At 41.8% G+C, this 11,435-nt stretch overlaps 1 protein-coding gene across 2 annotated transcripts in view; it reads left to right on the top strand.

Moving 5' to 3' along the window:
* The window catches only part of DBX2 (developing brain homeobox 2), a 37,601-nt gene continuing 26,431 nt past the window's right edge, over nt 266-11,435 (top strand). Inside the window, exon 1 of one of the 2 annotated variants that reach the window (XM_021092579.1) lies at nt 266-3,683. In XM_021092579.1, the coding sequence (XP_020948238.1) occupies nt 3,284-3,683 (400 nt within the window). In that variant the 5' untranslated portion in view covers nt 266-3,283. The remainder of the gene's footprint in view (nt 3,684-11,435) is intronic. The other variant, XM_021092578.1, reaches the window with a different exon arrangement.

The following is an 11,435-nucleotide window of genomic DNA, read 5'->3' as shown; positions in this document are numbered from 1 at the left end:
TCCCCATTTCTGAAACTGCCTCTTCCTTGTCTATTGTTCTTTCCCGGTTTCTGTCTCCAAATCTTTTTTTTTTTTTTTTTTTGTCTTTTTTTGTCTTTTTTGTTGTTGTTTTGTTGTTGTTGTTGTTGCTATTTCTTGGGCCGCTCCCGCGGCATATGGAGGTTCCCAGGCTAGGGGTTGAATCGGAGCTGTAGCCACTGGCCTACGCCAGAGCCACAGCAACTCAGGATCCGAGCCGCGTCTGCAACCTACACCACAGCTGACGGCAACGCCGGATCGTTAACCCACTGAGCAAGGGCAGGGACGGAACCCGCAACCTCATGGTTCCTAGTCGGATTCGTTAACCACTGCGCCACGACGGGAACTCCTGTCTCCAAATCTTGACTGCTGTTTTCGGTCTCCCTCACAGCTCCTCTTTTTTTTTTTATCTACTCCCTCAAAGTCCCCCAGCATCCACCTCCTGACTCATTGCCCTTTTCACTACATTATTTTCCCTGGAAGATTTCAGAAACTATCAGAACATTTCCATCTTTTTGTTCATACCTCCATGTAAACGTGCTCCCCCTCTTACAAGTCCCCATCTTCATTAAGTGGGCATCTGCTCAGTTACTAAACCAGAAAACTAGAACTGATCCTACCCTTGATCCTCTATAACTGAGGTTTTCTTGACGACCACGCCACTGATATTTCAGGCTGGGAGGTGTCCTGTGTATTATAGGATGTTTAACAGCACCCCTGGCTTCTAGATGCTAGATGCTAGTAGTTGATTCCTGACCTCTGCCAAGTCGTGACAACCAAGAGTATCTTCAGACATTGCCAAATGCCCCCTGGGAGGGAAGGAATCGCCCTGGCTGAGAACTGCATCATCCAGTCCTACTGATTCAACCATAATATTTATCCTCTCCGTTCCATTTCTTACCATTAACTTTATTAAACTCCACATCATTTTATGTCTGGATTTCTCCAACTGCCTCTTAACTGGTTGTGGCAAGTTGACTGACCTAATAGTTTCTTCGCCCAAATTTTCATTATCACCTTCCACTAAAGAAAAACTCATTCTCAGGTTCCCTCTGCGTGGCCAGGTGACACCACTTAGCATGGCAAATCAGGTTTGTGAAAAGCATGACAGCTGAAAGAGCAAAGGTTCTAAGGCTTCAGAATCATCCAGCTTAAACTGTATCTCAGCCTTATCACTCTGGTAGTCATGCAGCTTTAGGAAAGTTCCTTAAATTTCTCTGTGCCCCTTCCTAACACTGGGATAACAGTAACACCAACCTCATAGGATTATTATGGAGATAAACGAGTTAAAATGTATAAAGTGTTTAGTACCATAACTGGCTGAACGCACCCTGGACAAATGGTGCCTCTGGTATGGAAAGGCGGCAATGATGTGATCTCTCTATTCCTTGCTAATCTCAAAGGTTACTACTTCACATCCTATGCCCAACTACTGTCCACTTATTAAGACTCAGTTTAGGGAAGACTTCTGGAAGTTTTCTCACACTTTGCCCTCCAAATTATAAGCCCTTTCTCACATTATACCCTCCAAGTTACAAGGCCTTTCTCAGATGTTACTTGTTTTTCTCCCTCACTAGGCTGTGAACTACAAGGCAGAGACCAGATCTTTCTCTATATAGTCCCAGAGCCACAACAAGTGTGCAATGTATATGGAAGGTTCTGGAAAGGTGTGTTGACTAAATCAATATAAATGAATAATATTAGTAATATGCACCAACTTTGTCAATAACTTCCCTCCTATTTTGCAGCAGGTGGGGAGGGTAGACCCTTAAAAATCTTTGGACATACCAAGTGTAAATGAAACACACATCAGCCAGGTGAATTTTCAAGAGGAAATTTATCTCACTAACCTGGCACTCCAGCCAGCTTTTAAGTAAATAGAAACTAGGGACAAAATCATTCTTAGGGCAAAGAGTAAACCCATACATGTGATCCCAAACTTTGCAGACATCCTTTAAAAACCATATTCTAAATAAATGCATCTAAATTTACACAGGAGAGTGGCAGTGGGAAGTACGGGAAGTGCAAATTGACACAGAAGTCACAGTTTCCAAAATGAGTAGCTCTGAGGTTGCCTTGTGGTTTACGGAACTTTTAAGGACACACACCCTTTTCTCACCTTTAGAAAGTACAGTTTCTTTAGCCGACTGTTAACAAATTGAAAAACACCCACATTTCTAGAGGAAAAAAAAAAAAAGAAAAAAGAGCAACTCTAATTCTAGAGGAATTCAGTGTTCTTTTCCTGGTCTCTCTGAAGAGGCCTTAGTCACCTTTCATTTGGTGGTGGCTTTCTTCCCAGATTTTGCACCAAGCATCTGCCATCTGCTATTTAATCAACTCCAACTAAGATCCTCTTTTCTAGACAAAATGTATTAGATCCTCTTTTGTAGATCAAAATATACTAGATTGTCTCCTCTAGAGTGATTCCTAAATCAAATCTTACTAAAAAGCAACTCAAAATTAACTGCTGGAAATGGAGACATTTCTTAAAAAGTCTTCAGGAAAAACTCATTTCCTTTTCCTCTTAAAAACAAACAAAACAGGGGCCACATTCAATACGCAAAACAACCCATTCTCTAAGATGCACCTTTTCCTCTGTACCACCACGGGTCTCAGTAACACGTGAGGCTCTCTCTCATGACTACAGCCCTTTCAAGACACTAGTGACTCCCACTCACTTCTCCTGGATGCCCCGAAGTGACAATCACAAGGGAGACCCAGGGATCGCCCAACAATGTCTCTGGGTGCAGGCGTCCACGCACCCCGACCTCCCCAGGACAGCTCGGGCTCCCCAGCAAGGGCCGGGTCGGGCTGCTGGGAGGGGGCAAGCGCCTGCCTCCCGTGGCCTCCACGCCCGCCTCTCCGCCACACGTTCCCTCCCCTTGCCAAAGCTCGGACTCTCGGGGTTGCCCTTATTGTTGGCCGCGTCTGTCACTTTGTGGGCCTAGTGACATGAATGGATGGGCTGGACACACCTTCCAGCCTTCTGGGAAAAAAAAAGTCCAAATCTGCATGGAGAGCAGGAGGGACTCCTCCGGCGCCCCCAGAGCCTACGCCGCGGGCCAGGGGAGCGCACAGCTCCCCCCTCCCACACTCACTCCTCCCCTCCTTTAAAAAAAGGCCCAGCCCAAATAAATACTATCTTTCCCAGCCGGCCGGCGTCCGGGGTGCCCTTGCCTCCTTTCTGGCCTGAGCGCGCTCCAGCGCTGTGGGAGGCGGCGCGCGGGGCCGGAGGCGGGCGTGCAGCGGACCCGGGCGCCGCACCATGCTCCCCAGCGCCGTGGCGGCCCACGCCGGTGCCTACTGGGACGTGGTGGCTTCCTCCGCGTTCCTGAACTTCCCGGCCGCGCCGGGCTTCGGCAACTTGGGCAAGAGTTTTCTTATCGAGAACTTGCTGCGTGCTGGGGGCGCCCCGCCGCACGGCCTGCCCCCGCCCCCGCCGCACGGCCCGGCTGCGGCTCTAGTCGCGGGCGCGCAGGTCCGGCCCCTGCCCGCTAGCCCCGTTCCCCTCAAGCTGTGCCCGGCGGCCGAGCAGGTCAGCCCTGGCGGGGCGCCCTACGGCACGCGATGGGCATTTCAAGTTCTCAGCCCCTCAGCGGACGGCGCCAGGCTGCCGGGCCGGGCTCCGGGGGACCGAGACTGTGCCTTCCAGCCGTCAGCCCCAGGTGAGCCCGCTCTCCCCTCCCCAGCCGCGCGCGACCTGGGCACGTCGGCCCCAGTGCGCAGGAATGCGCCCGGGCCTGGACCTTTCGAGAGCATCTCGAGCTCGAGTGGAGATGCCGCCCCGGGAGAGAGCTGGGTACCGCCGCCAATTGTGATTTCCCTTCCCCCCTTCCCGCACCGCCAGCTTCCTCTCCATCCCCTCCTTTCCAACAAGTGGCAGGGCTACCTGGAATGGCAGGCCTTTCGGAAGTCTGAAGGCAGCTCTAGGTGTTAGTCGAAAGGGCGGCCCGGGTCCCGAGGTCTCTTGCCTCGCTGAGTTAGTTTCGCGGGGTTTCCCGAGTTCATGTGGCCGCCCGCCCGCACTTGTCCCGGGGGTCCGGCGACACCGGTTCCCTGGAAAGTTCTCGGCCTGGAGAGCCTCGCGCGGTCCGCTTTGGGGGCTTTTGCCTCAAACAGTTGGGAATGTCGGGACGGGAGCCTCGCAACGATCTTTGGGAAGGACCGTTGCGCCAAGTTTTGGCTCTCACCACCCTTAGAATTTGTATCACTAAGGCTCAAAGAAATCGAGGCCGGCTTTTAATTCGCGTCGGGCTGAAACAGCTGCATTGGCACCTGGAGTAGGACGTTGTTCAACAAATTTACCAAAAGAAGGGCAATTTTGGTTTGGTTGTTTTATTTCCCGCATAAAACTTAAGTGTTGGGACTGGGAAGATGATGCGGACAGTTTGCCCTTATTTTAGCTAGAATTATTTGGGGTGGGGGGCGCTGCTGAAATTGGCGGTAAGAAAGGGAAAAGCCTCTTAGAGACTAAGAGGCTGAGTTCCAGTTGGATTAATTTTTTTTTTTTTTTTGGCTGTGTCCTTAGACGATCTTAACTCATTCTTTTTAATCCCGATGGGTTTGTCCAGAATGACTAATAGACGCTTTTTCAGCAGATTCCATTGTTCCAGCAAACTGCCGGATCAAATTTATTGCTAATGGCTTTATAGAATTGAACATGTTTAGAACCTGTCCTGGTCTTTCAATTTGAAATGGTTACTAACAGAATGGAACAAATATAATTATATGAGCACCGGGCTCATTCACGTAGTGTAAAACCTAAAGTCCGGGCAGCTTTTTTGCACCCTGGGAGGGGAACAAATACAGTTAAGGCAGAGTTTATGTGCCTTGAAAATCTGGGCTACTCTTTTTTAAGTATTAGGAAAATTAGAAACGTATAAAGCAGGTTCATGTAGACAAGAGATAGTAAATAATGTCTTATAAAAATTTTTCAAGAAAATTTGGTGAGTTGCATAACTTTTGGTGGTTTGGCATTGTGTTCATAGGAGTTAGTTTTCAAGGATTCTTCAATTGCTCTTGATTATGATTGGCTACTCCAAAAAGTTATTGAATTTTAACCTTTGTGGATTTTACAGGTTAAATTTAAGTAAACCAACTGTAAATCAAATGCAGATATTTCAGTAACTCCGAAGAATGATTTTATAAGCCTTTTCATTGCATTCAAAAGATTGCAATTATTGGGTAAAGGATTTCCTAACTATATTCTTCAAGAATATAATTCATTCTTGTACACTTTATATTAAAGTATAAAAATGCAAAAATGCTTTTTGGAATAATTGAGAGCATCAGAATTTATATTTTACTTTGAATTATTTTAATATAGCTTAAGCCTCTATCTTTCCTAATATTCAGTCTCATTGAAGATTGGATGTTTTCCTAGGTTAATTTGTATTTGAACAAATAACTTATTTTCAAAAAAATCATTCTGATAAAGAATGCATTTAATTTTTGAAACTTGGAAAATATCGTAAGAAAATTAAAACCCCATAAATTTGTGCCAAGTATGCTGCTTAAAAACATTTTGAAAATAATTTGACAGAGACTATAACTTTCCAGTGTTATTTAAATGATAGAATCTTATGCTGCCAAATGTTGTGGGAATTCTTTTATGTTGTATAGAATTATGAAGTTATAATGAGTGCTGACAGAGTTAGCTGTCTTTTCCTCAACCTTAATTTGTTGAGTGCACCAGTCTAAGTGTTGAATAAGAAAACCCCAGAGGCTTTTTAAGTGCATTGGCGAAGTACAGCACCGTTTAACTAGGGGATTTATGCCACTGCATGCATTTCTGCTTTATTATTTTTATTACCCACTATTAATTATAACATATAGTTCATTCAGTCAGCAAAGGCTTACTGTCTCCCATGTGTTAGGACTCTGTTCTAGGCCATTGGGATAATCAGTGAACAAAACAGATGACTGTCTCTGCCCCTGTGGAGCTCACAGTCCATGTTCTGTCCTACTTTATGGTTTACCAAGCATTTTCATAATTGTTAGCTCCATTAATCCTCATAATAGGCCAATTTTTCCAACAAGGCTTATTCCACTTGCTAATTTTGTTTTGGTCTGAAGTATCATAAACATCCATGGTCTTGTGAAAGAGAGAAAAATTGCCCCCCATTTTTATATTCCTTAGATTAGTCTTTCACTGAATATGAGAAAATGATATAATGAGGACGTGTGGGATAACCAATTACATGCATCACAATAATAAATCTGATTGCGATGTTACATCTGTGTGGGTCAGGAAAGAAATTTGCCTTCCCCTTCGTCTTGTTATGTGTTTGAAAGGTGGTGACAGTTAAATGGTAACACATTTACAGATCATGGATGAAAACATAGCTGTCAGTGCTCCATCCCCGAAAACTGGCAAGTGTTTTAAGTCTTTAGAGCAAGAAAAGGAACACTCCATTGCTAGATGCGGTCAAGTTGTGTATATAGAGTAGCTTAAAAACTTTAAAATTTAGAGGGCATTCTTCAAGGTTCGAGAAGGGCACATTGAGTGTAGTAGCGGGTAATAAGTAGACTCACCTCCAGGAGTTGAATGTGGAAAAAAAAAAAAAAATCTTTGATCCGTTATAGTTTGTTAGTGGAAACCAGGTTTTTCAAGTAAATCCTAATCATCAGAGTTCCTTCCCCAGAAGTTCATTACTGTCATTATTTGGTGGGCTATTGCACTAGATTAAAATATCCATATTTTGATATATTAAAACTGTAGAACTTGAAGTGTAAAAAGCTGAAGCATTTAAATTTCTCTTAGGCCACTAGTTTTCTTCAAAATTTGTTAGTGGAACAGATAGCCTTGCTTTTCAATAATGTTTGCTATCTCTGACATTTTAGAAAATGTTTGAAATAAAGATAACTTTCTGACTACAATTTAGTGACTATTAAAATCTACTGCTTGTGCTGCATATAAAAGGATTAGAGAGCAAATGTTTGTTCTGGATAGGTGAGTTGAACTGTTCTTTTTTTAGCATAATTTTTTTTGAGTGAGTTGTACCATATAATACAGAAATGGATCCATTATATGTTTTAGGATTGTTTCTTACCGCTAATACTTCATGTGCACTCTAATTTTCTTTTCCGGTTACTATCTGCTTATTAATCCCTGACTCTCTCTTAAATTACTTGCGCTTATGTTTTCTGATTTTTTTTTTTTCACTTTCACTGAGACACACTGAAAGTATGAAATAAATAGCTTCTCCTTCATTTTAGGCATTTGGGGGAGGGAAGAGTAGATGAATCTGTGCTCCAGGTGGGGATTCCAGTCCAGCTGAAAACTTGGTGATCTGATTTATTAAGCCAGAGTTTGTCATTTATCTTTGCCAAATGTGTGCTCTAGGTTTATTTTGGCAAATTAAAATCACAGAATCTTGAAAAGAGGGGAAAAAACCCTTTTTTTAAAAAAAGAAAAAAGTTGAAATTTTGGCTTTACTTTTGCATGTTTTTCTATTTCCCTGACACAGAGCAGATAGATACCTGTGAGCCCAGATCCTCTGTTTCTTTGGCGTGGTGCCTTAGCAGGATGCTGTGAATATGCTGTTGCATTGAAAAGTTGAAAACAGAATCTTAACTATTGATGATGCTGATCCAGAACCAGGACAGAGAGAATGGAGGATCCAGAAAAGGATAGTGAGGGAACCCATTTTAGTAGTTCCTTGCACACAACATCACTCCAGACATCCTTTGGTGGAATTTGTAGGTAATACCAAACAATAGTCTTATCACATCTGTATATTTTTTGTAATCTGATTAATGTGTCTTTGGATTTACATTAACATATTAATAATGTTTACATAGTTCATGAGGAATCAGCTCTGAACAAATTGTTGGTCTGCAACTTAATAAACTGTTTCAGGTTCAAGAAGGTCTGGCAGTGAAGAGAACCATTAGGACGAATAGACAGTCCATTTACTTCTGGTTGGGAGTGAGGAAGCCACGCTCCTTGCAAAATAATGTCTGAGTTGAAATTACTAAAGGGTAGCAATTTACGTGATTTTGATCTGCCTCTGACTTTAGCACCCATCCCTCTCCCAAGCCCTAAAATATGCTTCTCTCCTTCGCTTCAACAATAAGAAATCTCAGTCCGTTAACATGTATTGAAGCTTTATTTATTGAAGTTTAATATTAAAACAGAAGTAAATCCAGCAGTCAAGTAGGGACATTTTAGAACTTTCCCCTTAATTCTTACTCCTTTAGAGATTTGAGGATTATTTTCAGAAGCACAGTAGTTTGAATGCCCAGAAACTTGCGTACAGATTTATGCAGAAATAAATGTAGGATCCCGAGAGGTCAGGGTGACATGCAGGAAGCCAAAGAATGCCATATGTTGTGGGCAACTTTAAAAAATTGTTGACAGTGATTTTAGCTATGTCTGTTTGCCACCAAAATGGCTCAGATGTTGGAACCAATGCTGTGCATTAGGCTCCGTTGTATTCCTTTTTGAGTATGCCACCTCCTTCCTGTTCTTGTGCCCACCAGAAAAAAAGTCTCTCTTTGCCATAAGAAGACATTTTCTGGTTAGTTTTGCTGCAGAGCAATGATAGAAATGGTAACAATTTGGAAATTGCAGAAGCAACATAGGTCATAGTTGTGTTCATAAGATATTCTGATTGATTTCTATGAAAGTTTTTTTACAGAAGCAAAAAAGTTACCATCTTTCAAATATTTAAACAAATGTGTTCTTATGCTAGAGTTGAAGAGGTAAATACTTTATGTACCCCTCAACCTACTTTCCACTACCCTGTTTCTCTTGTTGATATTGCCCATAACTTTAGAACCCATGTTATTGTATCTTTTTTAGGAGATTGGTTTCGCAGCTCTTAAAATAGAATTTGTCTACTTAACCTCTGGTTAACAGTTACTCCAAATAAAGTTTTTTTCTTAATTACACTGATTTTTTTTCATAGTAAAGATACAAAATTTTTAAGTCAGTTGAATGACTTTGTTTTCATTCAAATATAGGAATAAAAAGGCCAGTTGTGAAAAGAAACAGTATGGTTTTTATCTAGGAATGCTTGTTAGAATCCTTCTTTAAGACTTCATTAGATCATGCTTCCATCTCTCTTAGTAAGAAACTGGATTTTTGCCTTAACGAATAACATGCTTACCAGATCCTTGTATATTTTATTCCAAAATATTTTATTTTACTTGCAGTAATGTTTCCACTTTTAATGAAATCTCTCCCTTTCATTCTTTTTAGCCTCCAGTCAGTACTTGATTTGGCAATGCTGAGTGATCCATCACTTTATATATACCATAACTGATTTTATTTTTAATAGTGTTATTCATTTTGTCAACCGGCTATTAGCTGGGAATATTTCAGGGGCACACTTTTTTGTGAGTTATGTGAACAGTAAACTTAAGGCACTAAAGTTTTCTCTGAAGTCAAAGATCAAAAAGCCTCTATAAGTTTTTAGACTTTTGTTTCAGAATCAAAGCATCTGGGAAAAGAAAAGGAAAAAAAAAATCAGGTCTTTTTCTATATATTGCTGAATATTTAATTGCCTTTTGTTTATAAATATTCCAAAGATGAACTAGATTTTTCCCTTTTCTTACACATGTTCAGGCACCATGCCATAACAACTTGATTTCATTAATTCTAAGTGGCCATCAGGAATAGAATATACAATATATATATTTCTACTAGTCCTCTTCAGAAGGCTCAAAATTTCTTGTTCCTTAAAATTTTAAATCTGTAATACTTTTAAAATTAAAATATGTGAAGGAATTAGTTACTCTCTGAGAAGATTTATGTACATTAAAATAGAATAAAAACCACAGCTGCTGGTGAGTTTTTTAATAGACTAACCTAGGACTGAATTGAGTTTAGGGTATTGAACCTAGGCTATAGTTATATTGGATCTGAAATCAGAAGACAGTCTGATTCTTCAGAGCAGGAACAGAGTCATTCCTATTTGTTTACATATTTTCTATAGGTGCTTTTGCACTACAAATTGAGCAGTTGCCATAATGTCTGCATGGCCTACAACACCTTTAGGGTCTGCATGGCCCTTTATAGGAAAAGTTTGCCAACACGTTCTCCAACGCAGAAATGGCAAATCAAATTAATTTTAAAATAATGTATAGTTTTCTGAACTGGTGCTAGTATCACTTCTTTAATTTTAAATCCTAGATTCAAATCTAAGGTCTTTATATTAATGAGTATATATAATCCTAAGCGATTCGTGTAGTCTCACTGAGCCTTGTTTCATTTTCTGGCCCACACCTGTGGCATGTGGAAGTTCCCAGGCCAGGTACTGAACCTGTGGCACAGCTGTAACCAGAGCCGGATCCCGTAACAATGCCAGATCCTTAACCCATTGACCACTAGGGAATTCCATCAGTGGGCCTCATTTCAAAATGAGAACACACGTCAGGCTCACCATTTGACTTTCAAACACATACCTCAAAAGCCCCTTGATAACATACAGGGAAAAATGTGAAAGACAGTTTTCCACCATTTCCCCATAAGTAAAGTGCATGCTAGTAAAAGAGGTGTTGCTGTGTAGGAAACCATCCCAAAACTTAGACACTTAAAGGAACAATTCATTATTTTCTCACAGTTTTGTAGGCTGATGGGGCTCAGCTGGGTGGTTCTCACTTGCAATCTCATTGCAGTTCGAGTTAGCTGGGGCTGGTGTCATTTGAATGCTCAGCTGGGCTGGATATCCCAGATGGACCTCCATGGGCTCCCATAGCTGACAGTGGTGCTGGCTGTTGATGGGGTGCTCAGCTAGAGCTGTTCCAGCATCCACACTTAAATTGTCCAACTGTTTTGAGTTTCTTCTAGCATGGCACCTGGGTTCTGAGAGGCAGAGTTCTAAGAGCAATGTTCCAAGAAACCCAGGCAGTCACTGTAAGTCTTATTACCTAGTCCTGGAAGTTCCAGAATGTCACTTCTTCCACATCCCTTGGTCAAGCATGGCGGCAAGACCATCTCAAATACAAGAGAAGGGGAAACAGAGATGGCTCTCAATGGGAGGAGTGCCAAATAATTTGCATCCATTTAAAATCTGCCACAAGGTAAAATTATGATAACCATCATCAGACACAATTCCTGCCAGGTCTGTCTCCTGCTGGAGTAGACCAGTGCAGGAATCAATCAGAGACTGTGGTGTAGCTGGGCACTCGAGAAATCTTTGTTGAGGAGAGCTACAGGTACTATTCTGTTATGGTAATTCTCATCTGGGATTTTGACTTTATAATAGAAAAACAAGGAATTTCCTCAAATTTCACTCATTTTTTTTGGAGTTAATTCTAATGGAGACTCCTTGAAGGGAGAGGCAGCAAACGTAGTGACCACCTTTGATGATTGCAATGAACTAAAGCCCCACAACTTGAGCAAAAGATAGACTCTACTGACTTGGTGGTGTTGTGAAGATAAAGGAAAAGATTCTAGTGGGGGTGTGCAA

The sequence above is a fragment of the Sus scrofa genome, chromosome 5, assembly GCF_000003025.6.
Source record: "Sus scrofa isolate TJ Tabasco breed Duroc chromosome 5, Sscrofa11.1, whole genome shotgun sequence".
Classification (NCBI taxonomy): domain Eukaryota; kingdom Metazoa; phylum Chordata; class Mammalia; order Artiodactyla; family Suidae; genus Sus; species Sus scrofa.
This window is presented reverse-complemented; position numbering and strand designations above follow the sequence as displayed.